The 26,407-nt window shown below is 58.3% G+C and overlaps 2 protein-coding genes across 3 annotated transcripts in view; one reads left to right on the top strand and one right to left on the bottom strand.

The window, feature by feature from the left end:
- The window catches only part of PLCD4 (phospholipase C delta 4), a 26,042-nt gene extending 17,098 nt beyond the window's left edge, over nt 1-8,944 (top strand). Inside the window, exon 16 of the mRNA XM_005279886.4 lies at nt 534-8,944. Coding sequence (XP_005279943.2) covers nt 534-634 — 101 coding nt within the window. The 3' untranslated portion in view covers nt 635-8,944. The remainder of the gene's footprint in view (nt 1-533) is intronic.
- LOC135974290 (zinc finger protein 142-like) lies at nt 7,411-26,370 on the bottom strand. Of its 2 annotated transcripts, XM_065561370.1 has the most exons (8): nt 24,061-26,366; nt 22,561-23,274; nt 20,639-20,911; nt 17,694-18,506; nt 15,868-16,045; nt 10,484-13,742; nt 9,271-9,376; nt 7,411-8,097 (listed from the first exon to the last, which is right to left on the bottom strand). In XM_065561370.1, exons 1-8 carry the CDS (start codon nt 24,341-24,343, stop codon nt 7,622-7,624), a joined length of 6,102 nt encoding a protein of 2,033 aa, XP_065417442.1. In that variant the 5' UTR covers nt 24,344-26,366; the 3' UTR covers nt 7,411-7,621. The 2 variants fall into 2 exon arrangements, with proteins under 2 accessions (XP_065417442.1, XP_065417443.1); XM_065561371.1 differs by lacking the exon at nt 17,694-18,506 and having other exon boundaries at nt 24,061-26,370.
- Nucleotides 26,371-26,407: the final 37 nt, after the last annotated feature.

Raw genomic sequence — 26,407 nt, 5'->3', positions numbered from 1 at the left:
GCTCGCTCCCCTCATCACTGGGGGCTCGGCCAGGGCAGGGGGCTCGAGCCAGAGCTGTGTGGCCATGGCAGTGCCAGGGGGAGCATGCCAGGGCCAGGAGGGCAGTAGCTAGCCAGGAGAGCGCTGGAACAAGAGCCAAGCCCCCGTGCCTCTGATAGTCCCCCCACGGAGGGGGGAGGGCGTTTGGAGAGTAGCATGGAGCGGGCAGCGGGGGGGAGGGAGGACTGAGAAGGGCAGAGGAGTGGGCGACCTTCAGCTAGTCTGGGATGCGAGATCCCTGCCCAAGGAAGCATGGGACTCGTTAGGGGCTAACGAGGAACCAAGAGGGGACGTTGGGCTCCGTGCTGGAGAAGGGCGCGGTACAGACGCTGGAGGGGGCAGGAGACCCAACACTGGGGGCAGTTGAAATCAGGCTGGAGGAAGCCACCCTACAATAGACCCCAGGGGAGCATCTCCCGCCCGGGCCTGGGAGCCCACAACTCCTCCACTGGGGCCTGCCGGGTCCGACCCAGCTCACTGGTGTCTCCCTGCAGGTTATCGTCACATCCACCTCCTGTCCAAGGACGGCATGGCCATCCCACCCTCCTCGCTCTTCGTTCACGTCCAAATCACGGAGCTTCCCTACCCCGAGTAGCAGCCGAGTGGGTCACGCCAGCCCCCTGTACCACCCGTTAACAGCCCTGTCCCGACAGCTGCTGGAGAGACGCCGCCCTGCCCTGCCCTGCCCAGCCCAGCCCTACCCTGCCCTGCCTGCTTCCTGCCCGAGGTGGCTTTGCACGACGCTTGTTTTCTTTTGAACCTGCCTGTAGCTGTTTGGGGTGCTGCTATTTTGCACCTGATGGTTTGCCTGGATCTCAGCCGGGCTGGGAGGCAGGTGACAGCCCCTCGCCAGGGGTGGCTCTATGTATTTTGCCGCCCCAAGCACGGCAGGCAGGCGGCTTTTGGCGGCATGCCTGCGGGAGGTCCGCTGGTCCCACGGCTTTAGCATACCCGCTGCCGAATTGCTGCTGAAGCCATGGGACCGGCGGACCTCCCGCAGGCGCGCCGCTGAAAGCTCCCTGACTGCCGTCCCCACAGCAACCGGCAGGCCGCTCCCCGCAGCTTGCCGCCCCAGGCAAGCGCTTGGAGCACTGGTGCCTGGAGCCGCCCCTGCCCCTCACCATGTGGCTCCAACCCGGCATCCCCCGCACCGCTCTGCCCTGGGGCTGCGGGCATGATCGTGGCCAGGCTGCCAGGCAGGGCGCTTCGGGGGATGTTTTGCACCTCCCCGTTTAGTCACTACCCTCGAGGGGGCTCAGGCCCAGCTGGGTGGCTAGAATCAAGCTGGCTCTGCTGCCCCTCACTGAGTTAGACAGCGGCGCCTCTCATCGCCCGCCGCGGGAGGCCTTGTGGTGTTCTTCGGCTTGCAGTAGCACCACTCCGGGAGCGGGGCCCTGGCCATTGCCTAAGCCCAGAACTACACCTCTGCCCCCCAGCGCTTCCAATGGGAGTAAAGGACAAGAGCCGTGTGGGGACAGGCCCGTCAGCCTGCTGGGCGGGGTGAGCACACCAGCTGCCTCCCAGTGCTGCGTGGGCTGGGGCTGACGGAGGGAGCTGTGCGGCCGTCTACAGGCAGCTCCTCCCCAGCTAATGGGCAGCCCCAGAGAAAGCACCAATGAGCACTGCCCGCCAGCCAGAGCCAGGAGACACCGGATCCCATAGGCCCCGGAAGCTGCAATGGGAGCCGCTGGTGCCTGGCTCAGCCTAGCTGCAAGGCCCGTCGTCAGGTGCTCCAGGAAGAGTCGGTCTCTCCTTTTTCAGAGGGTGGGGGAGAGAGGCACCGACCCCACCTGTTTTGCACCTCTCTTGGGAAGCAGCGGGGCAGGGCCTGGCCGGCAGGGAATTGCACCAGCAGCTGGAGAAGCCCCCAGGTCCCATGTGTACAGATTCTCCATGGCGCTCGAAGCTGGGGTAGTTGTGGGGCTGCACCCACACAGCTCCGTGCACTCCCCCCACACTGGCTTGGGGGGGACACTTTCCTTCCTGGCCCTTGTGTTGCGGATTGTGGGGGAGTTAGGGCCCTGCACCCCTCTTCCCGAGATTCACTGCGACTCTCAACCAGCCAGTAAAGCAGAAGGTTTATTTAAGGACAGGAACACAGTCTCAAGCAGAGCGTGTAGGTACGACCAGACCCCCTCAATTAGGTCCCTGTGGGAGGTTCAGGGAGCTTAGACCCCAGCTTGGGGTTCCCTGCGTTGCACCACCCAGCCCAAACCGAAACTAAACTCCCAACTCCTCCCGCTGCTCCTCTCCTTTGTTCAGTCTCCCGGGCAGAAGGTGTTAATTCTCCCCACCCCCGTTCCTGGCTCAGGTTACAGCTCAGGTAGCTTCTTTCAAGGGAAGTCCCACATCCCCACTGCAACCCCCCTGCAACATTCCCAGGTCAAATCTGCCCTGCTCCCTGCTCCGTCCCACCTTGCTGCTGTCTGTCACCCTAAGATGTAACCCTGCCTCCCCTCCGAACACAGAGACCTACGGCCACAGCCACCTGGCCTGGGCAGAGCTCCCTCTCCTGCCATCCTCTCCTCAAGCCCCTCGGACCAGGGCACGCCGTGCGGCCAGTGCTTAATTTGCAATCAAAGAGGTTCCACGGCACAGATTAAGCAGTGCACACGTCCACCAATACAAAGCGTGGGAGCCTATGTCTCCAACAGCCTGGGGTGTCCTCTGCTAGGCTCACGGCTCCAGTCTCATTCCTCCTTCCCCAGCCTTCAGGACCAGTCCCAGCTGGGCAGGGGAATTACAAGGAAGTCAACAAACGTGGCCAAGGGTGACCCACTGGCTATAGGGTACTTTGACTTTCAGAAAGTCTTTGACAAGGTCCCTCACCAAAGGCTCTTAAGCAAAGTAAGCTGTCATGGGATAAGAGGGAAGGTCCTCTCATGGGTCAGGAATGGTTAAAGACAGGAAACAAAGGGGAGGAATAAATGGTCACTTTTCACAGTGTGGAGAGGTAAATAGTGGGGTCCCCCAGAGGTCTGTACTAGGACCAGTGCTGTTCAGCATATTCATAAATGATCTGGAAAATGGAAGTGAGGTGATAAAGTTTGCAGAAGATACAAAATTACTCAAGATAGTTAAGTTCAAAGCAGACTGTGAAGAGTTACGAAGGGATCTCACCAAACTGGGAACTGAGCACGAACATGGCAGATGAAATTCAATATTGATAAATGCAAAGTAATGCACATTGGAAAACATAATCCAACTGTTCATATGAAATGATGGGTCTAAATTAGCTGTTACCACTCAAGAAAGAGATCTGGGAGTCACTGTGGATAGTTCTCTGAAAACATCCACTCCATGTGCAGTGGCCGTCAAAAAAGTGAACAGAACGCTGGGAATATCCTAATGCCACTGTACCAGTCCATGGTACCCCACCCCGGGACGCTGCACGCAGTTCTGGTCACCCCATCCCCAAAAAGAGATAATTGGAAAAGGTCAGAGAAGGGCAGCAAAAATGATTAGGGGGGTGGAACAGCTTCCGTATGAGGAGAGATTAGTAAGACTGTGACTTTTCAGCTTGGAAAAGAGACAACTAAGGGGGGATATGACTGAGGTCTATAAGATGATGGCTGGTGTGGAGAAAGTGACTAGGAAAGGGTTATTTACCCCTTCACATAACACATGAATCAGAGGTCACCTGATGAAATTAACAGGCAGCAGGTTTAAAACAAACAAAAGGAAGTATTTCTTCACCCAACACACACACAACCCGTGGAACTCCTTGCAAGGGGATGTTGTGAAGGCCAAAAGTATAACTGGATTGAAAAAAAAGAACTAGATACGTTCCTGGTGGACAGGTCCATTAATGGCTATTAGCCAGGATGGTCAGGGAGGCAACCCCCTGCTCTGCCAGAGGCTGGGGCAGGATGACAGGGGATGGATCATGTTCTGTTCATTCCCTCTGGGGCCCTTGGCACTGGCCACTGTCGGAGACGGGACACTGGGCTGGATGGACCCTTGGTCTGACCCAATCTGCCTCTTCTCGTAATCTTGGCCACAAAGCACGAGCCTGGGAACAAGCAGAAGCGGAATGGTTGGGACAGCACCAGACTTGGAGGCTGCACTCTCGAGAAAGCATGGGCCAAAATCCCAGGGCTGGAGCTGTTACACCGATCAGCAGGAGAGCCTTTAACCCCAGGAGGAGGTACACTGCAGCCCCGCCAGCTCCCCGTCCAACCACCACTCTGCTCTCTTCCCCTCCCTCCAAGTTCTGCTCCAGAAACCCAGCGTGTTTCCTCTTGCTGCTCTACGCTTCGTTTGATCATCTCCCTGGGGCACGTCTCCCAGCTGCTCCTTCTCTTGCCTATGACCGCGCTCTCCCATGGGCTCTCTCTGCTCCTTGGTTTCTGATGTTCGGATTACAGGGACGCCTGGCGCAAGAGAGCTCACCCGGGTCGGGCAAACCCTTTTCCTGGACAAACCCCCTTCCCAAGGGCTTGTCGAATGCGTCACCGAACCAATCTCCTCCTTGACCCCAGCTGCTCGGCCAGTGATCCAGCAGGATCGGCCCAAATCTCTCCCCAACCACCAAGAGGTTCCCGGCCATGCTTCATGCACAGCCAAGGGGCAGCGGCAGCTGCGAGCGCCGGGAGGGGGCCAGGCTACGCCTCTGACCACTCCTCCAGGGCTCCCACGCAGCCCGGCCAGTACTCTTCACCGAGTCGCTCACAGCAAGGGCCGTGCGTGCCGCCGCATTCCCGTCGCAGGTCTCCAGGCCGGGCCCTTCATTCTCCAACCCCGTACCACGGCCAGGAAGGCACCTAACCCACTGAGCCTCAGGCTACTACCATGACAGAGAACTACTGCTCCTACTCTGGGCGTACTGCCACGTTGAGCCACTTAAGACACATCCCGCTGCGGCTGGTGGCCTAGGAGCGGCTGGCGGCCTGGGAACTGGCCTCCGCTCCCAAGGTCATTCATCAAGGCGCAGGTTCTCTCTGGAAGATGTCACCTCCTAGTACGATGCTGAGTCCGGGAATGCTTCGTTCTCATGTAGGCAGCAGGAGCTTGTTACCGGTACATCAAAAAGCCTCCAGCCTGCGAGCTGGGGGTGAAGTCTCCCACGCCGGGACGACGTCTCCATGGCTTGCTCCAGCTGTGTCTAGCCACTGGTGCCCAGACACCAAGCTCCCCTATCCACAGATCTCACATCACAGCTGGAGTTACTGGGATACTCCGGAGGTTCAGAGGAGCTGGGCTCCGTCCAGGTGAGGCCATCTCCTCCCTAGCTGGGGCAGCAGGAGCCGTGAGATCTCCCTGTGATATTTACACTGGGGTCACTGCTCAGAGGCTGCGTGCACTGGGGAAAACAGACACGAGGGTCTGGCAGGCTATGGAGCTGCCCCCGGCATATGCCCAATGTTCTCCCATGAGGAGGGTCTTTGCACCTCTACAGCCTCCTGGGTCAACTGGCCATGCGGGCTCTCAGCACCCCGACTTGGGCTGCAATGCTCCACAGACTGTGGGCAGCCCAGGGTGGGGGACGGTGAATCAGTTTGCCTTGGCCCCTGCAGTCCTCACTGTGCTGCTGAGGGGCCATCAGCACTAGTGCGGGACTTGTGTGTTCTCCCCCGGGTCCCCTCCCACTTTGTGCCCTGGCTCCGCTGCCGTCTGCCCGACAGTCAGTGGCCAAGAAGCCTGGCCACATGGCCGTGGATTAAACCATTTCAACAGGAAAACTCCGTCACAGTTGGCACAAGATGACCTCTAATCCGGAGGAGTAGGAGACATCCCTGGAGGCAGGTTACCCCGAACTCCCCAGGCCTGGGAAGCAGCAGTGGAGACAGGATACCGGGCTGGATGACCCTGGGCTCTGAGCCAGCCTGGCAGGGCCTAGTCCAGCTCGGCCGGAGCAGCTGTTGCAGAGACAATCCCGCTCTGTCCAATCATGCGCCTGGCATCCTCCCTGGAACACGCCTCGCAGCGTGGCCTCTCACGGCTGGCCCGGTCACTCAGATCACTGACGTGCGTGGCATTTGCTGCAGAGGGCAGAGCTCCTCATCGCTTCCCCGAGGCTCTCTCCACACGGACAAGTGTCATTAACATCCCCCGCCCCCAGAGCTCCTGGCCCTCAGACTCTGGCTAGACTAGAACCAAAGCCGCTTGTAATGCTGCTGCTCATGCCCCTAGCCACGCAAGCCTGGCTGCTTGCAAATAGCAAAGCAGGAGCACGCCGCAGGGAGCCCGTGCACAATGGAGCCTCTGCATGGACAGTAGGAAGTTATGGCTCGATGGGGTCCCAGGAGGGGAATTCTGTGCAGACACCTCAAATCCCAGGGGCTGATGGTTCCCAACTAGTAACGTACCCACCCCATAGCTGGGACTTCCAGCGGGCCCTGAGCTCCCACTGCCTCAGACAGGCCAGCCGGTGCCCGCGTTCTGCACCTCCCACTGCCTCAGACAGGTCAGCCGGTGCCCGGGTTCTGCACCTCCCACTGCCTCAGACAGGCCAGCCGGTGCCCGCGTTCTGCACCTCCCACTGCCTCAGACAGGCCAGCCGGTGCCCGCGTTCTGCACCTCCCACTGCCTCAGACAGGCCAGCCGGTGCCCGCGTTCTGCACCTCCCATTCCCTAATGGAGGTCAGGCCCATCTGGACCTGGGGCAGCACCATTGCAGCCTTCATGGGATGAGATAGGCTACAGCTGGTCCAGCAGAGCTTAAACGGGTAACAGAGGAGCGCAGAAGTGAGGAGAGCCAGACACCCGCAGATACAGGCCAAGAGCACAGCAAGCTCGGGTGAGCGGCTGCACATTCGCCTGAGTAGCGAATCCAGTTTAACCCTGGCCTTGCTAGAGTCTAAAGGCCAAGAGAGGAGTCACCCAGAAAGTATCTGGGAGACACCATGCCAGGAAGCTGCAAACACCTCGGATTCTGAGACCCCATCCCAGCCTCCCCAGCAACCAGTGCTGCCTTTCCCCATCTCCCCCCACAGCTCTCTGCTTCACTCAGGTATCTTTCTATGGAACGTACCTTTATATGCCATGTAGAGAACATGCGGCCGTACAAACCAGGGGTAGTTGTGTCGCTGCTCTGTTGCCTTGTACAATCCCTTCCTATAAAAAGGACCTAATAAAATAGAGACCGGTTACAAAGCCAGAGGCTGGGCTGGGCGGTGGCTTCTTTTCATGCTTGTATACAAATAGTAGAAGTCTAAATGCTAAGACGAGTGAACTTGAGTGCCCGGTATTTACTGAGGATATTGATATAACAGGCGTCACAGACACATGGTGGAACAACGACAGTCAATGGGACACGGTAATACTGGGGTAGAATAGATAAAGGAATGGCAGAACAGCACGTGCTGGCGTGGGGGTGGCACTGCATATGAAAGGAAGCCAAAGTTGCAAAGAAACGGAGTCCCACCAGAATTAGAAACGAGTTCAGAGAGTCCTTTTATACAACCGCATATTTTACATCCCATATACACATCTGCCTATACACACACATACACTTTAAACAGGGCCTGTGCTTGCAGCGAGCCAACGGGGACTTGCAGTAGCGCCGAGCGAGGCTCATGAGGATTTGGCCCTGGGCCCTCTCTCGGGCTCAGAGTGCGAGGGGAGCTGGCCTCTCTCCAGCCTAGCCCTGCCCCGAGGACTGGACCGCGTCCTCGCCTTCCGGCTTGGGGGGCTCCAGCTGGACGTCATGGAGGTGCAGCGTGGGGGTGCTGGCGTCCTTGCCGACCCCTTGGCTGAGGTCGCCCGGGCCGCAGTCGGGGTGGTGCCGCTGGATGTGTTTGATGACCTGGAACTTCTGCTTGGCCTTGTAGCTGCAGTAGCGGCAGAAGAAGGGGTGCTCGTTGGTGTGGGTGAGGTAGTGGTGGCGCAGGCCGGCCGCCCAGCGGAAGCCGCGGTGGCAGACGTTGCAGACGTAAGGCTTCTCCTCGCTGTGTTTCTTCAGGTGGGTCTTGAGGAGGAAGCGGGTCTTGAAGGCCTTGCCGCACTGCTCGCAGATGAAGGAGCGGGTGTCGCGGTGCCGCGTCTCCTTGTGGATGCGCAGCGCGTCGGCTCGGTTGGTGCAGTACTCACACTCGTCACACTGGTAGGGCTTGAGGCCTAGCGGGCAGGGAGACGAAGCCACTCAGGTTGGGGCGGGAGAGGGGCCGGAGACAGGCTGGCTCCCTGCCTGAGAAGGGAGCTCAGTCTCCAAGGCTCTTTCAACCCACCCCTGCGCTGGGGGGCTGTGGGAACGGGGGTGCCCAGCACTCTCTCCCCATCACCAGCCCGCCCCACGCGTGGGGGGAGCGAGGGCGCTGGGCCCTTCTCTCCCCAGGGCAGCAACAAGCCCCACACTCCTGTTCCCAGTGAGAGCCCTGGGCTTGTGCCCCCAACCCGGAAAACTCGGGCCCCTTGCAGTGCAGGAAGTTAGGAGTCTGGTGCCCCCTGCTGACAATTGCTCGCCACTGCGAGTAGTATTTAGAAAACTTTCAGGCCGCTCCTGTTGTAGGAGCCCCAGCTAAGTCTCCTGCCCCACCACTGACCCTGCTGCCTCTTCCAGGGAGCCGGCTACCCGGGGCCTGCCCACAAGCACCCCTCGGGCATGTGAAAGTGAAATGAATTATATTAAAGAAATAGAAGGAATTAAAGAATGCTGTATGTACCTTTTAGTAGAAATGAGAAATGCTGCAAGCCAGGGGGGCAGGAAAGCAGACATTAACTGCTTAACTTGCCACTTAAGGGCAATTGGTGAAGCATTAGTCTTAGATCGATAAGAGTTAACAAGGAAGCAGGTTATGCATATTGTGCTCCATGCATCTTTTACAATTTTGCTCTCTCTGTCCCTTTGTTTAGTTTACACCCTTTTATCTGTATAAATAAGACTGTTTGAATCTTGCATGGAGGCTCACATTGTCTGAATGTATTAGCAGAGCGCTGTGCTAATAAAACAGAGTGGTCTGACAAACTATGAGTCCTGAGTCTAACTTTGACAGGCAGCAGGGGAACCCAGCATGCACCCCCCCTGCGGGGAGATGTGTAGCCTCCCGCTTTAGACCAGCTGAACCCACTGCAGGAAGGACGACACGGCCTGGTCAGAGCCGGCGCAGAGTGCCCTCCCCCTGCTGGGCTGCTCGCTGATTTCACGGGGCACCGGGAGTTGTTCAGAGGCACCGCTGGTGCCGAGTGGGAGAAGAGCCCCCTGCCTGCACCTGACCCAGGCCCCGCAGGGCTCAGCGCCTGGCGCCGGCCCAGCTGTGGGGGTTACTGCTTCCCGCCCCTCCCGGCACTCGCCTGTGTGTTTGGTCATGTGATACTTCAGCTGATTCACCCATTTGCACTTGTAGCCGCAGTCCGGACAAAGGTACTTCCGTTCCTCCTTATGGATTCGCATGTGGTACTAGAGAGAGAGAGCACGGCGGTCACCAGACTCGGACACAACCCCTCTGGCCAGCCCACCCTGGCTCTGCCCTGCCTTCTGTAGCGAGGTCAAGGCAGCGTGGCCTAGAGGCTAGAGGTCTGGACCAGGCGGCAGGAGACTTGGGTTCTATTCCCATCTCTGCCACTGGTGACCATGGGGAAGTCATGGCTCCGTGCCTCAGTTTCCCCAGCTGTACCGTGGCGGTAAGTATCCAGCTGACAGGCCTGAGGTAAGCGCTAGGGATTATTCGCATCTGTGCTGTGCGATGCCCAGGGGCTGGTCCTTTTCAGCGCCAGGCTCTGAGGTCCTCTGGGCCCACTGCCCAGCCTACCTCCTACAGTGACGGGACCCGTTTGTTAGAGTAACGCTGAGCGCCTGCACCCTGTCAAAGCACCGGGTGCCCACTAACGCTGACCAGGCCTTCATACTGCAGGGGGAAGGGGATGCAGGATAGCCACCCCCCATTGCACAGATGGGAAAACTGAGGCCAAGAGGCAAGGCAACGTGACTGAGGCCATAAGGGGAATCCATGGCTGAGCCAGAAGTAGAACTCAGGACTTCCCGAACCCAGCACTTGGCTCAGTTCTCTAGGCCGTGCATGTGGAATATCATCTCCTCCCCCTCCCCAGCCTTACCTGCGGAACTACCCGTCCTGCACAGGACTGTCCCCACTCTGTACACTGTGACTGGCCGGCCATGGGCTGGCCCTTACATGCGGACACGATATTTCCTGCAGCCAGACACGCCAGCCCCTGCTAGGAGCTGGGCAGCCGCGGGCCGGGCACTGCCCCAGGAGACACTCCCCGCTACCCTGTCCTCAGGAGTGGGCAGCAGCCGGCCGGGCACTGTCCCAAGGGAAGGACCCTCCCCCGCCCCCGCAGGAGCCGGGCAGCAGCAGGCCAGGTACTGCCCCAGGGGAAGGTTCCCCCCCACACCCGCAGGAGCCAGACAGCAGCCAGCCGGGCGCTGCCCCAGGGGAAGGTTTCCCCCCACACCTGCAGGAGCCGGGCGGCAGCCGGCTGGGCGCTGCCCCAGGGGTAGGACCCCCCCCTTCTGGAGCCGGGCGGCAGCCGGCCGGGTGCTCACCTTTAGGCGCGAGGGGTCAGCGCAGGCGTACTTGCACAGCTGACACTTGTACGGCTTCTCTCCGGTGTGGATCCTGATGTGCCATGTGATCTTCTGCTTGTTCTTGGTGGTGTAGTCGCAGTCGGCGCACTTGTAGACGCGGGTGCCCCCGTGGCCCTTCACGTGGTGGTCGAAGACCAGCTGGTGGTGGCAGGCGAAGTCGCAGAAGGGGCACTTGAGCGGCCTGTCCTGCGCCGCGGCGGGCTCGTGGCTCTCCACGTAGTGACGCACCAGCTGCTGCCGCTCCTTGGCGGCGAAGCTGCAGTGGTCGCAGCGGTGGCTGAAGTGCAGCGTCTTGTGCTCCTCCAGCGCCTCCCGGCTGGCGAAGATCTCCTTGCAGGTGCCGCACTCCAGGTGGGGGTGCTGCTTCTGGGCGTGGCACTTGAGCGTGGCCTCGCTGTGGCACACGAAGCTGCAGTGCGGGCAGCGGTGGGAGACTTTCTCCTCGTGCCGGCGCAGCACGTGCTGCTTGAGGGCCGTCTCGGAGCTGAAGCGGGCCTCGCAGCGCGCGCAGGAGAACTGCAGCTCCCCCCGGTGGCAGCTGTTCACGTGGCGGGTGATGTCGTTCTGCAGGTAGCCGCTGTAGTCACACAGGAGGCAGAAGTGCGTGGGTTTCTTCTCGTGGACCCGCCGGTTGTGGATGCGCAGCTTGGAGTTGGTGCCGAAGGTCTGGCTGCAGACGCTGCAGGCGATCCGGCCCACCCCGGTGTGCAGCGACTCGTGGGCCTCCAGCCGGTAGCGCCGCGTGGTGCTGAAGTCGCAGTAGAGGCACTTGTGGGGCTTCACCCCCTCGTGCTTGATGTGGACGTGCTGGCGGAGGCAGCGGGCCTGCTTGCAGGTGAAGTCGCACTGCCGGCACTGCAGCGGGGGCCGCTTGCTGTGGTACTGGCGGTGCAGCCTGCGGTGCAGCCGCAGGGCGTTGGCCCCCTTGGAGGTGAAGGGGCACGCGGGGCAGTGGAACTCGTCCAGCTTGACGCAGCCTCGCTTCTTGTGCGTCTTCATGGCCCGCTCCTGGTGGCAGGTGAAGGGGCAGGTGGGGCAGGAGAAGCGCCGCCTCTTGCACCGGGCAGCTTTCCTGGCAGCCGTCACGCCCACGGCCTTGCGGGGCTGGCCCTTCCCTTTGCCGGCTGGTCTGGTCTCTCGGGGCCCATCCGGAGCCGCTCCTTCCTCCAGCAGCCTGGCCCGTGTGCCGCCTTCCTCTCCCGCAGGCCGGGAGGACTCCAGCTTGACGTGCTTTTCCAACTGGTGGCTTTTCAGGGCCCGCCTGGACCGGAAGGCCTCTGAGCACAGGGAGCATCGGAACTGCTCCAGGCTCCGGCACCCGTCCTCCACGTGGGAGCTGATGGTGGAGACCCTGGAGCAGACGAAAGAGCAGGCGTTGCAGTGGAGCTTTCCCTGCTCCAGCCGGTATTTCTCAGGCAGGGACGGACACTTGGCTTCCTCCGCTTGGGCACGGTCTCCTGGCACGGGCAGTTCTGCCACCGTGCTCTCAGCTGCATCCTCAAGTGCCTTGCTGGGGGCTGGGCTGCCCACCGACGGCGCCTCGGGGAAGGGCCTGCTCGTGGAGGATGCTTTCACAGGCACCCGATCTAGCTCCCAGGGGGGCTCGGGAATGCTGCTCGCTTCCCCGTCCTCCGAGCCTCCTCTGCCATTCTCCACGCCTGCACTGCCCAGCTGCTCCTGAACGGCGGGCTTTAGCGGCTTGTTCTTTCTCAGGATCACGGGGCACTTCTTGAGGAGGTGGGTGTTGAGTCCCCGCTGCTGCTTAAAGCTGGCGCCGCACTCCCGACACACCAGCGGGGATTTCCGGCTCTGGCAGCCGGCCTTGACGTGCAGGGCCATGGACTTCTCCTTCCGCGTGATGTAGGAGCACGTCTCGCACTTGAAGATCTGGCTCTCCGACTGAACCACCAGCATCTGCACCCTCCCTTCTAAGACCAGCGTTTCCGCTTGCTCCTTGTCCTGCTTCCGGAGAGCTTTCAGCACCAACTCCGACTGCGGCCCCGCCTTGGCCTCGGCGCACGGGGAGGCTGGGTCTCCGGGGGCAGAAAAATGGCCCTGCTCAGCTGGCTTTATGATGCTAAACCAGGCCTCTTGCATGCTGGCCTCTCTAGTCTCTGGCACTGCGTTGGGATCGGAGGCCATGCTGGGCACGTCGGAGCACTGCCCGTCACAGCGATCCTCAGGCCCCCGCTGAGTGTCCTTTTCGTGTCTCTCTGCTGCATTTGCGGTACAGGCCAAGCCGCCAGCACTGCCCTCCAGCCTCTCCTGCCCTTGGACCTCCGGCTCTTCCTCGAAGTCAGGGACGTCTTCGAGCCCGTTGTCGTTCTCTTCCAGGACCAGCGCGTCCTGCGAGCTCAGAACGTCATAGGCCGGGTCCTTGCAGCTCAGGGCATCTGCATTCTCTGGCTGGGCTGCCGGAGGCTCGCTGGCCCCGAGCCTCAGCACAGAGTCTGCCGAGACGTCCAGCGTCTCCAAGTGCAACGTGCAGCTTTCGACAGCGTCGCCGGCATCATTCAGCATCCCCGAGTCCTCCGCCATCGCGCACGAGGCCTGCGCACGGGAATCTTCCAGGGGGCCCATGTCGGTGGAAGGACCCCTCTCTTCCTCTGCCAGTCCACGCGCCATCTCAGCGCTGCCTCCCAGCTGCCCAGCGGCACGGTCAAGGAGGGGCACAACGAAAGCCTGATGAGAAGCCTCTTGCTGGGGTTCCACTGCAGAGGGTTTGCTTTTCTGCCAGAGCTCCTTCCCGGACAGGGAGGAGTTGGAGTCGGACCTGAGAGCCACGCTGATGTCGTAGTTCAGCAGCACGTCTGCTGAGCTGATCTCCAGCTCCTTGCTGGCGTAGTTCTCCAGCCAGTCCTTGTCGCCGGGCACGTAGCCATGGGCCTTGCGCTTGTGGAAGAAGAGGCTGGTGTTGCTGAAGGTGCAGTAGGAGCAGAGGGCGCAGCGGAACTCCTTCTGCTTGGTGTGCTTGCAGTTCTCGTGGTTGAGGAGGGCCTGCTTGTACTTGGTCTGGTAGCTACAATACTGGCACTGGAAGACGGGCATCTGGTAGTTCTGCGAGTGCTTCACCTGCATGTGCTTCTGCAGCTCGTACTTGCGCTTGCAGGCAAAGCCGCACACCTCGCAGATCAGGCTCTTGCCCTGGTGGCGCAGTTTGTGGCTGCTCAGCTGGTCTGCCCGGTGGCAGCGGTACGAACACTGGTTGCACTGATACCTGCCAGAGACGTCAGACAGTCAGACGGCCGGACCACGGTTACGGGAACAGCAGGACGCATCTGCCGGAGGGAGGCTAGGGAGGGCACCCACTCCAGCGCACGGGGTTTGACGGTCAACTCCGCTCCCCAGAAGGTGACAACAAGCGCAGGGTAATTTATTACGCTCTGGAGCCATCTCCTTGGACGCGTGGGCGCTTGGCACCTCTCGGGATCAGGCCCTTTGTGCTGCCCTTCACATCAATCCAGCCTGGGGATGCCCAATTCCTTGGCACAGCCCCAGGGATTCCCCCCACTCCCGGTGGCCTCTGCTTCACCCTCACCAATCTGGAGGCTTGGCAGTGGGATCACCAAACCATCTGGGCGAGGGCTGTACTCTCTGCAGGGCCTATTACCACTGTCCTTCAGCAGGCCGCAGGGACAGCTGCTATGCCACGTGACGCACGCAGCCAGTGGCTCAGCCCTCTGTGAGGCTGGCAGGTCCCCATGTCTCAGCTGAACACTGATAAATTCAGGGCTGGGACCAGTCTGGTTCCCCTGTGCATTAGGGCTGGTAAGGGAGGCCCTAGGGTTATCAGAACATGTTTAGACTTTACTGAATGCTTGTGAGTGGCTGCCAGCATTAATCTCAGTTATAACAGCTGTGTGCCGTGTTGCAAGGTAATATTGGAGCGGTTGTATTGTGAGCCTCTGCAGGGCCGGCTTTAAGCCGATTCACCCGATTCCCCGGAATCGGGCCCCGCGCCGAAGAGGGCCCCATGCCCGCGCCTAAGGGGGCCCCGCTCCGGGGGTCTTTGGCGGCATTTCGGCGGTGGGGGGTCCGCTCCGGATTTTCCGCGTCACCGAAGGACCCCCCGCCGCCGAAGCGCTTCCGAAGCCCCGGACCGCCGCCGAGTATTCCAATCGGGCTCTGCGGATCATAAAGCCGGCCCTGAGCCTCTGTGACTGTAAATCACCAGCCAGAAGAGAGACATTAACTAGTGTGAACTGCTGGTTTCCAACAGAAGGTGTTCGTCCTTCCTAGCAGGAAAGGCCTTTCGACACTTGAGGGACTATTGTGGGAAATTAAGGAGGACAAAAGATGTTGGTTATTCTGCTCTCCTGTGTGTGAAGATGAGTCACGCAAGCGGATTCCTCCCATCAGCTGAGTTTGCAGCTCAGATCACATGACAGGAGGAGGATAAAAACCCCACACAAAAGGAACTAGGGATCTCTATGCTGCTTGGATTCAGGGGTGCAAGGTTTCTAGGTATAAGCAAGAGATTCCCAGCTGCTTAGCCTGGGTTAGCCCTAAAGCACATATACCTTCTATTACTTTTTGAAACTTAAGATTGTTATTCATTTGTGTGTGTATGTTCACCTGCTTTAACTTTGTAAATGACTCTAATCTCCTTGTCCTGTACCTGTACATAGTTTATTACAGGCTTGGCTACAAGCATTATTTTTGGTGTGAGATCTAAGATGCAATTGACCTGGGAGTAACCTGACTGTTGCTGGGATTCGAGCTGTGAGAGACCAGCTATCACAAGGGCGGGCTCACCTGGGTGGCAAGGGACTGTCTGTGACTCCATGGCTGGGCTGTTAGAGCACCTGAGGAGTTCAGACTTGATAACTGGTTGGTGAAAGCTAAGCAGAGAACTCTCAGCCAATTTGCGGTGTGCGCCCTGCTTCCGACTAGCGCCCTGAGGTTGGTCCCCACACAGGAGTTACTGCAGATGGCAGCACTTCCAGCCCCTGCAGGCCAGGAGGAGAATCTGGGACTGGGAGGAGTACTCAGGCTCAGTGGGTGAGGATGCAGAACGCTGGCAGCTAAGCCAACGGCAGCCAAGCGCTGCCCATCCCAGAGCCGCGACGGCCCACAGTTCATCCCTAATTTGCAAAGAACGGAACAGGCCGCAGCCACCTTGGACCTGCCTCCCACCGCGCCTACAGACCTCAGCATGGGCAACAGCCAGGCCTTGTGGATCAAGAGGGAGCATCAGATGCAGGGACCTGCCGTCTCCACAGGCTGCCTTTGGGACGCCCTGAGCTAGGTGACCGGCCCTGCCCTCTTTACGGGGCTTTGGCTTGGACAGGAGAGAGGACCAGATTGGCTGTCGCCGGAAGGGGTGACCCGGAGGCACGTACCTGAGGTCTCCGGTGTGCTTCCTCATGTGCACGTTCAAGTAGTGCTTCCACTTGGTGACGTACCCGCACTCAGTGCACATGTAGTTCTTGTCGTTGGAATGGGTGAGCATGTGCTTGGACAGGTAGCTCACGTCCCGGCAGGTGAAGTCACAGAGCTCACACTTGTGAGGCTTTTCCCCTAGTGACAGGAGAGAAAGAATCGACTCATGTGGGGTGGAGAGAGGCCATAACTTCACACTCCCCCTCCCCCCACACATCTCATCACCACTGCTCCCGCTGGCCAGCGACCTGCAGCAGGTGACGGGGCTCTGCCCGCCGGCCCCTCCGAGGGAACGTGCAAGGTACCGGCTCCTCTCGTTTGTGTGACCTGCTGTCGCCTTGGCTCCAGCAAGAACCAGCCCAAATCCCTGCACCTCTCCTCAAGCTCAGATGTGGCACCGCTCTCTGCTGCGGAGCTGCCAGGGCAATGACCCCCTCCCCACGGGACGGGGCCCGGCATGCCACGCTGCACTGCGGACAGGTCTGACGAGAGCCATATGTAGAACCAATGTGAATGAAATTGTTTTTAGTTATTCACTGTACCATTGTAACTTCTGTTCACCATTTCATTACACTTGCCATTTTGCCCACATTGTAACTTCTGTGCCATATTTGTTATTCAAACACCATTTTTAAATGCTTACTCCATTTTGTAAGGGCTTGCTGCACCCTTCATTTTTGTCAAGTATCAGGGGGTAGCCGTGTTAGTCTGTATCTACAAAAACAACAAAGAGTCTGGTGGCACCTTAAAGACTAACAGATTTATTTGGGCATAAGCTTTCGTGAGTAAAAACCTCACTTCTTCATTTTTGCAAACCCGGCTGTAATCTTATTAGTCTAGTTAAGATGTGTGAATGAGGGATGTATGGGTGATGGAATCAACCTCCAGCACCAGCCCGTCCTGATGAGATAAAGTTCAAATACCAACGGCTGAAGAACTAAACAACAGCCCTAACTCAAGCAAGAAGCATCCACCCTAAAAAGAAAAAACAACAGAAGGAAGATCAAAGCCAGGTCCCAGGCAGACAGTCACGCCTGCAATTGACGGGTGATCAAGCACCAAACCCAGAGGCGGCGTGACACAGCGAGACCTAGAGACTTTGAATCCAAACTAAACTCCTATAAAAAAGGAAGGGTGAGATGAGAGACTTTGGGTAACGTTCTGCTATCAACATCAAGGAGCATCGGTGCGTGGCCGACAGAGACCCAGCTCCTCCTCGTGCTCAGCTTTCCTGGCCAGTTACCACCACGAGCTACGATCCCAAGCTGCAAACTCAAACTACAGTCAGGACTGGTAACTATCCAGCAGCTGCAGAACATTTTGGTGTGTGTGAGTGTGTGTGTGTGAGTGTATGTGTATAAGCATTGAGGTATTTGCTAATAGTTACAGATTAATAATAAATGTGGCATCTTTGTCTTGACCCCTAAAACGATCCTGTATAAGTTTGTGGGACAACACATACACAGGAACAGCATGGCGGCTTTGCCTTGGTATTCTGCCCCTCTGGCAGTGCAATCTGCCAGCTTAAGGGACATACCCAGGGATATAGAACAGGGAACCGAACCCAGGAGTCCTGATTCCCAGTGCCCCCTGCTCTAACCACTGGATCCCCCGCCCCTCCCAGAGCTCCCAGGAGTCCTGACTCTGTCCCGTGCTCTAACCACTAGTTCACATTCCCGCCCGGTGGAGCAGAGCAGCACAGCACAGTGGATCGACCCCCCAGAAGAGCAGCGCGCTGGGGAAGCCGAGAGGTTGTGGTTCCCTGCCAGCCGGCGAGGCGACTCACCCGTGTGCAGCAGCATGTGACGGATGAGCACTCTCTTGTGCGCCGTGGCGAAGCTGCACTCGGTGCACTTGTGGATCTTCTCGTTGGCGTGCATCTTCCCCACGTGGTCGTGGAACTGCACGGGGTTGAAGGTGGCATAGGGGCAGAAGCCGCACTGCAGGTGCTCGCTGCCGGGGTGCCCTTGCTTCTTGTGCTTGCGGAAGATGTGCTTGTTGGAGCAGACGAAGTCGCACTGCTGGCAGTGGAAGGCGTAGTGGGTTTTGCGGTGAGCTTCCATGGCCTCGGCCGTGCCAAAGAGCAGGGAGCAGGCGTGGTACTTGCACTCCACCGCCCTGATGCCGTGGGCCTCCTTGAGGTGGCGGATGAACTCCTTGCGGTCTTCGCTGCAGTAGCCGCAGTCGTCCTGGAAGCAGCTCAGCCTCTTCGGCTCGGTCTTGTGGGTCTTCAGGTGGTCCTTGAGCGCCTGGCTGAGCCGGAAGGTCTCCTGGCAGACGGGGCAGGCGTAGACGTCGGAGTAGAAGTTGGAGATGTTCTCGTGCATGCTGGCCATGTGGCGGTTGAGGGCGTTCTTCTCCACCGAGCTGTAGTGGCAGAGCGGGCAGCGGTGAGTTTTCTCCCCCGTCTCTCGCATCATGTGGATTTTCAGCTTGCTCTTGCTGGTGAAGTACTTCTGGCAGTTGGGGCACTGCAGGCTGGGGTCTGGGAAGTGCAGGTGCAGGTGCTCCACCAGGTGCGTCCGCTTCTTGAAGCACCGTTTGCACTCCGGGCACATGTGGGTTTTGAAGAGGTATTCGGAGCCCTCCGCTACATCCCCTGCAAAGGAAACCATCCCCGGTCAGCCCGGAGCCAACACACAACAGGGCACGGAGAGCTGCCGGGTCAGACCCAGCAGGAATGGGAGTAAGTGGCCCTACTGGGCGGGGACTGCAGAGCCAAGCTGCAGGAAGAGACTCTCTCCTGCAGAGGTCCCTGAGGACGGGAGACTCCAGGTGGGAAGCCCAGGAGTCATGGCTGGGTGGAAAGGCCTGGCTGGAAGTGCTGCCTTCCTTCCCCGAGCCTGTGGTCATCTGGACAATAAATGGAGCCCACAACCAAAGACTCATTTGGGGTGGCTGATCATTCCTGGTGAGGAAGCCAGCCTCACGCAGGCACGTCAACAGCAAACCCTGCACTCGGAGCCAGTCACTGCATGCGGACACCTGCGTTACTGGCTGCATGGATGTCAGCCCCCAAGCGATGTCCACTTCCCGTCACACACACGCTCACTAACTCCGCCTATGCTGACGAGCCGCCAGAAGCCACGTCTGGAGCAAGAGAGGACCAGCCTACCTTCATCAGCCAACCCACTGCACCTACCACACCTGAATCGAGACGCAGCAGCCCAGCATTCAAGCGTTTGGGTGTTGGACCTTTGCTAACGTCTGTCTCCAGTGGGCTCGGGCCCTGCTGAGCCGGCGGGCTCAGGCCGCATCAGGCAGCCAGAAGCAGGAGCTAGTACCAGGCTTCACTCACTCTAGGCTTCTTTTTGCTAGGTAGGGATCAAATGAAGGTTTGTGTGAAAACCACCACGAATCTCCAGGTGTGCTTAGATTCCCAGAGTTAAGGCCAGAAGGGGCCATTAGCTCATCTAACCGGAGTCCTGTTTATCACCGGCCGTTACCCCTCTGCAGAGCCCAGTAACTCATGTTTGGCTCAAGCATCTTCCAGAAAGGCAGCCCGGCCGCTCTAAAGCCACCAAAAGCTGGTGAATCCCCCACTCCCCAGGGGAGTTTGTTCTCGGGGTTAACTGCCCTCGCTGCTAACAATTTGTGCCTAATTTCTCATTGGAATTTGTCTGGCTGTCACGGCTGTCCCTTGAACAGAGCTGTGGCTCCCCAGACACGCCACTCGCAGGCACCATCCCAAACAGGCTTTGATTTCACGTTCAGAACCGTAACAGCTCCTGGGGCTGGATTCGCTGGGAAGCCAACACGCTCTGCCCCCGTGGCCCACAGGGCTCACTTCTCTGCAGAGAGAATCCAGGACAGCCACTGGGTCCTGCTTGCAGGGCCATCCCACCTTCCAGCAGATGGCACAGCAGGAATCCCCGGCTCCTCTGGGATTTCTGCGTTGGCCTGGCCCAGCTCACCCTGTGCACCCGGCAGCGCAAAGCTACGGGCCCCTCTTCTGGGGCACAGGACTGGTCAGCCTAGAGCAGACCACCTGGCCCCTCAAACCCAGGCTCTTGCCTACTGCAGAAGCTAGTGGCCAATACTTCATAGCAAAGTGAAGCCAGCGCAATGCAGTTCACCGGGGAAACCTTCCTGAGCGTATGCATTTGGATTGACTGTCCCTATTTTAGCAAATGTAACCGAGTATTATTGCTAACAAAAGTATCCAGCCCCTCTTCACAAAGCAGGCACTCCAGCATAGCCTCGTAGGCACGCTGACTGGGCATGGCGTAACAGGGCCGTCCAGAGGATTAAGGTGGCCTGGGGTCTTTGGCGGCCTGGCACTTCAGCGGCGGGTCCCGGGCAGAAGGACCCCCCGCCGCCAAAGACTCGGAGCGGAAGAAGCTCTCGTGGGGGCCCCTGTGGGGCCCGGGGCAAATTGCCCCACTTGCCCCCCCCCCCAGGCGGCCCTGTGGCATAAAGCCACGGTTCACTGTACACTATTTGTTACTAGTGCCATTGTGACCTTTGTTCCCAATATGGGGCACCATCAGAGGACGGACCAATCAGTTCCCTTCATGCCCTTGGAAATCCCCCAAACATCAGCCAAGTCTCCTCCAGCTCTTCTGCTTTCCTAGATAAACAACCCACAATCTCACGTCCTCTGCCTGACGTGCCCACACTGCCCACTGCTGTGCCTTCGTCACCCAGCTCTGGTGTGTGCCAGCTAGTGAAAGGTTTGACCGCCAGCTCCTGGAGCAGTCGCATCGCTCACGTGTGAATGAGGTACTCTACCTTTGAACTGCTGGGCCCGAGGTGCCTTGGCTTTCTTAGAAGCCACTTTCTCATCTCCTTTGGCTTCTGCCTCATAGGCGCTCTCCTCCTCTTCCTCCTCCAGCGATTCATCACCTGTGCTCTCAGAGTCTTCTTCCTCTGCTGACAGTCTCTGACCCTCGTCAGATGCTTCCCTGGTGCCACCAGACACGCTGTGGCCAGCCATCTGCTCTGCTGCTTCCCAGCTGGTCTGATCTAGGGAACTCTCTGCCTCCTCTACCATCTCCCCAGCAGCTTCAAAAGGAAAAGGAAAGAGTTAATCTGTTAAATTCCTTGAAGGGGGGTTCCAAAGAGGACGGAACTTGGCTGTTCTCAGTGGTGGCGGATGACAGAACAAGGAGTAATGGTCTCAAGTTGCAGTGGGGGAGGTCTAGGTTGGATTTTTGGAAAAACTTTTTCACTAGGAGGGTGGTGAAGCACTGGAATGGGTTCCCTAGGGAGGTGGTGGAATCTCCTTCCTTAGAGGTGTTTAAGGTCCAGCTTGACAAAGCCCTGGCTGGGATGATTTAGTTGGGGATTGGTCCTGCTTTGAGCAGGGGGTGGGACTAGATACCTCCTGAGGTCCCTTCCAACCCTGAGATTCTATGATTCTTTGGAGCCAGACAAATCCATGATCCAACCCCTCTGGTGGAGATGCCGATGACCCAAACCAAGGATCTCAGCAGGAGCCTAAGGACCACACTTAGCTAGTATGGAACAGAGCTGAGCAGCCGTCCTCATTTTTAATATGGGCCTACGGCTCAAACCACAGGTGCCAGGATGCGGGACAGCCTGGCTGCTTAGATCAGATGGAGCACTGCATGCTGGGACTTGTAGTCTCCAGGCACTGCTCATTTGGCTGAGAGCAACGGCTGGACCAGCCATTGTATCCTAGTAGAGAGCAGCTGGGAATTTTGGTTCTTTAGGGGTTTATTCCTGCTTTTCAGGGACAATCCGGATTTCTTTTCTCCCAGCCTGCAGTTCCAGTCGCAGCACTTTGAGCCATAAAGCTTCCCTTCGGGTCGGCTGCATGAACTCTGCAACCCCCCCGGCCAGCCGCACCCCAGGGGAAACACCAGCACCCAGGAGGGACCTGCTCTTTCAAAGCTCAGTGCTCAAGGAACAAGCAGCCCCCGCTGACACTTGACCCTGGCGTCTTCCCCTTCTGGGCTGCCGGGCTTCTCTCACATGAATGGGGATGCACACATGCAGCTGGCCACTGGACCAACCCAAACAGACCAGGGAAGGACCACGCAACACTCGACCCTCCTGCTGCACCTCCCATTGGAGGATCCCACCTGCTTTGTGGACGCTGAGTCCCCGCTCCTGGGTGGTGGGTCAGGAGCATCACCCCCGTTTTACAGCACAAAGGGGAAACGACTTGTTCAGAGTCGCAGTGAGTCAGTCTCAGTGCTGGGGGAAGAACCCAAGACTTCTCCCTCTCTCCTACCCTAGCCACTGAGCAACACTGCTGAGCTAGCCATCAGCGTCTGGGGAGAGGAGCCGCTTCCTAGCGACTAACAGCACAGGAGGGGTGTCTGTCGCCTACCTCTGGGTCACTGGGACGTCATTATACACCCCCCACTCCCTGCAGCCAGGTGGCTCCACCCAGCAGGACAGCTTAACTCAGCAGTGACCGCTCACCCCACTGCCATTTCACCCCTGTGGGAAGTAGCCAGATGGCCTCAGCCAGATGCTACGGGGCAGGAATCTCCACCCCAACTGGCAGTGAGGGGCCCCCCTTGTTGGCATTCTGAGCTCCCCTGGCAGCCCTAGGGCTGAGGCACCTGGGTAGGGGCAAGGTGGGGCGCTCGCCCTGTTGCCAGCCACTGTGTCTGTCCTGTAGACAGAGAGCTCTCAGTCTGCCCCATTCCCCCCCCCCGTTCCCTTGGCTCAGCAGGTACCGCAGCGCAGACGCAGGGACTTGCTGGGGACCTGCCCGCCCATGGCAGCAAAGTCGCACTTGCAGGTCGCCTCCATCCGCCCCGTCTCGGCGGGGGGCTCGCCGCCCACCCTGCTCTCCGGCGAGTGGCCCTGTGTGTGCTGCCTGAAGAGCTTGGCGTTGGAGCTGACGAAGTCACAGCGGCCGCAGTGGAAGGGGAAGTGACTCCTGTGATGCAGCTTCATGTCCTGGCAGCTCCGGAACAAGAGCGGGCAGGCGCGGTAGGCGCAGGAGACTGGGGACACCTTGTGGGCGCGCCGCAGGTGCCCACGCAGCTGCTTGCGGTCCGCCGCGGTGAAGTGGCAGACTTTTTCAGGGCAGGCCAAGGCCCCCGGGATGCTGCGATGGGTCTTAAAATGCTCCTTGAGCTCACTGGGCTGCACAAACTCCCCCCTGCAAACGGGGCACAGCAGTCGCTCAGCAGCGGAGCCAAGGTCCCCGTCCTGCCCGCTTGCTCCTGGCGAGCTCTGCGCCGGCTCCTGGCAGACAGCTGGTTCTCCTCTGCATTCGCTGGGCAGGGAAGGCAGCTCCCCCGGAAGCTGGGGGAGACCAGGAAGCTCCAGGTGCTCGGGGGCTGCTAACGTGATGCACTGGTGCTGGGTCAGCAGGCTGGGGTCAGAGAAGCTCTGGCCGCACCTCTGGCAGAAATACAGCTCAACCACTTTGACCAAGACCTCTGTGGGAGGAGAGAGAGAGAGAAAGCACATCAGACAGCTGCAATCGAGACCTGGAGCCTTTCGCCTGGAGGTCACCAGTTCAAACGCAGCTCAGGTCAAGGGCAGCAAGTTTTGTCCCTATCTTCAAGGTATGTTATGGGAGACATGAAGTGTGTGTGTGATGGGGGGCCCTTCGGGCTAGTTCTGGTGAACGGCAGGCACAGCACACAGGCCACCACTACAGTGAGGGGTGCTAGAGAGAACCGAGGGGAGAAAGGCTAGAGACACCAGAACCAAGCGGACCATTTGTTGGAAGTTCAGCAGATAAGCCAAGGGTTCAAGGGGCTCCGGAAACTGAACTCCAGGGCCGGGTGGGGCGGCAGGGGAGGAAGCTCACATTGCTTGTGCCCCAGGCTGCGCCTGTTAAGGTCCAGCCCGCTGAACGGATTCACCATGACATCATCGACTAAGCTCACAACGTGCCACGGCCTCTAACCGGCGGCGCTTAGAGGCCAGGCCGCCCACGGTGCTGAGCAGGGCTGGACAGGGCCTGTCTGGTCACTGCACATTGCTCAGCCTGGCCGGCACTCGCAGCGAGTGGTGGCGATGGGCGTCACGGGAAGACACATTCACACAATCTGCCCCACAAGACTGGCTGGAGTGTCCGGTCTGCGACTCCAGAGAGAAGGGACTAAAGAACGAGCCTTGGCCTCCCTGACACATGGGCGGGTGGCAGGGCAGGGGGACGACCCCTTGGGAGGATCTTTGATTCTCGTAGAGCGCTGCCCCCTCAACGTGTGCCATACCTGTGGTGTTGCCTGGACTGCTCAGAGACACGTTGCCTGCCACAGCCTCTACAAATATTTCCACCTCAGCTGCTTCTGCATGAGCTCCGTCCCCAGCCATGGACGCATCCGTCAGCAACAAGCTCTGTCCCACAGTCAGCGGGGACGTTCCTGCCACGCAGTCACTGGGGGTCCCCTGACTTCCTCCGGTTCCTGCCTCTCCCGAGGTGGGCAACAGCAGCCCTGGGCACAGGGCATCCATCTCTCCTCCGGCAGGCTCTGCAGTCACCACTTCTGCACTCATTGCCTTTCACTCACCAACCTGCACCGGGCTGCGGAGGAGTAAATCTCTTTCTGAAAGATACAGACGGCACTGAAAGGGCTGGAGAGCACAAGACTCCAGAGGTGCCTCCTATTAAGGTGTGGACTTTTCAGGAGACACTAAGCAACGATTTGCAAAAGAGAGACGTGATTTTGGGGGCCCAACCTGAGATACTGTAAACGGGCTGGATTTTAGAAGAGTTCTCAGGGTGAAAAGCAGGCCCCTCCTTTTAAGGTGTCTCAGGTTGGATTGGATACCCAATATCGAGGTGCTCGAAATACAATCTCTTTTTAAAAGCTTGGCTAAAGTTCTTACCTGTCATGAATAATGTAAATTTTTTAATTGTAACAATAACCACTACGGGCCCAAAGGACTTCAAAGCATTTTGCAGACCTACAGGCCGATGCCCAAGGCAAACACTCGGATCACTTCACCTAACAGTGACATGCAGCTGCCTCTGCAGCGGCATGATGCAGCTATCGAACAGCTCACAGCAACATTATGCAGCGGGGTAAGCCAGGATGTGATGAATTCTGGGAGCAGCTGAAATGCCGCGGGAATTGTAGAGATACATGAGTGAAAGTAGACGACTAAGTCACCTACTTGTCTGTTTCCCTGATGCATCATGAGTGAGCTGCTCTCTGATGAAGAAGGATGGGATGACCGCAAGGAAGGAGAAGTCGTAAGGACACTAGAATTACCAGACCAGGACACAGGACAAACATCTTAGCTCTTCTGAGAAGTGCCTAGGTGTCCTTTAGTGATCGCAGATAGTCAGGAACTCCGTTTTACATCTCAGCCCAGAGGCGGCCCCGGCCCCTTTCGGGGGGACTGGAGTTGAGGCCAATTCAGAGACAAGAGCCCCCACTGAATCACAACCAGTTCCCACAACTCCTAGGGCTCCTCTGCCACCCTCTGCCTCAAGCTGGCTTTGTCTGGGGGGATCAGATGTGTTCGCTGCAAGACTTAAACATCCAACTCAATTTTGAACGAGTGAATGTGCTGGTCACTCGTTTATGTCACTCACTCACACTTTGGGACAGGGACTAGACAGGTCAGTTTCACCTGCCGATTGTGTGCTCCCCCATCATTCTGTCTGTGTGCACCTGTTGTCTCTTGTCTTATGCTTGGACAGTCACCTCTTTGGAGCAGGGGCGGTCTTTTTATTCTGTGTATGTACAGCGCCTAGCACCATTGGGGCCATAACTGGAGCTCCTAGGCAATGCCACGATATAAACAGCCAGAGGATGAGGTATGAGAACAGAACTGTAGCAGGATTAGAGATGGAAAAGGCTTCCTCAGCCACCGGCTCCACTCCCCCTTGGCCAAGCTAGTCTAGTCTTCAGTGTTTTGGCCAGTCCAGCTGTAATACCCCATGCGATGGGGCAAAGCACTGCTCTGTGCTGTCGAAAGCTACACCCGCTCCGAGGCCCTCTCATCCCCCCTCGGTCCCTCCTATTCTCTGCCTGGGGCACAGAACAGCATAGTCCCCTGGGGGCTGGAATAATTTGGTCTCATTTCAGTTGTAGGGTTTGTGTGAGGGTGCTGTTGGCAATGTGTGATATACTGGAGGTCAGGCTATAAGATCCCTTCTGGCCTTAATCTCTCTGACCACCATCAGGTTCTCTATCATACACAGATCTTATTACACAGAAGCCAGGTCTGAGATACTGTATGGGTTTTATTCTGTCACCCGTCATTGTAGTTTCTGGGCAGCTTCCACATAAAATCAGGAGCAATAGAGAAGTCCCCAGTGAATTTCATGGGGTCTCTGGTGCATCTCCCTCTGCTTGGTGTAGATTTGGGGTTTTAAGGTTTTATTAATTTCCTCTTTTATTACTGTTGTTGGGTAGAAGGGGGTGTCAGGGTTGGGGGCGTCATGAGGGAAGGTTTTTTGGTAGCAATGCTCAGCCTTCTAACCCCCCTTTCCAATCCCCAGCCAAACCACCTTGCTGGGAGCCAGGCAAGTTGTGACAAAGGGGGACTGTTCTTAATGTTTTCTCTGAATACTGTAGGGGTGCCTCAGTTTCCCCTCTGCATTTCTTA

This window comes from Chrysemys picta, chromosome 11 (genome assembly GCF_011386835.1).
Source record: "Chrysemys picta bellii isolate R12L10 chromosome 11, ASM1138683v2, whole genome shotgun sequence".
Lineage (NCBI taxonomy): Eukaryota > Metazoa > Chordata > Testudines > Emydidae > Chrysemys > Chrysemys picta.
The sequence above is the reverse complement of the archived record's forward strand: the minus strand, read 5'-3'. Positions and strand labels throughout refer to the sequence as shown.

Coding starts and splice junctions, on each gene's coding strand:
- LOC135974290 (XM_065561370.1), bottom strand. CDS start 24,343: ATGAGTGCAGAAGTGGTGACTGCAGAGCCTGCCGGAGGAGAGATGGAT. Junction 23,275..24,060: donor CAGTCCAGGCAACACCACAG/GTATGGCACACG, acceptor CTCCTCCCACAG/AGGTCTTGGTCAAAGTGGTT. Junction 18,507..20,638: donor TCGGGCCCAGCAGTTCAAAG/GTAGAGTACCTC, acceptor TTTCCTTTGCAG/GGGATGTAGCGGAGGGCTCC.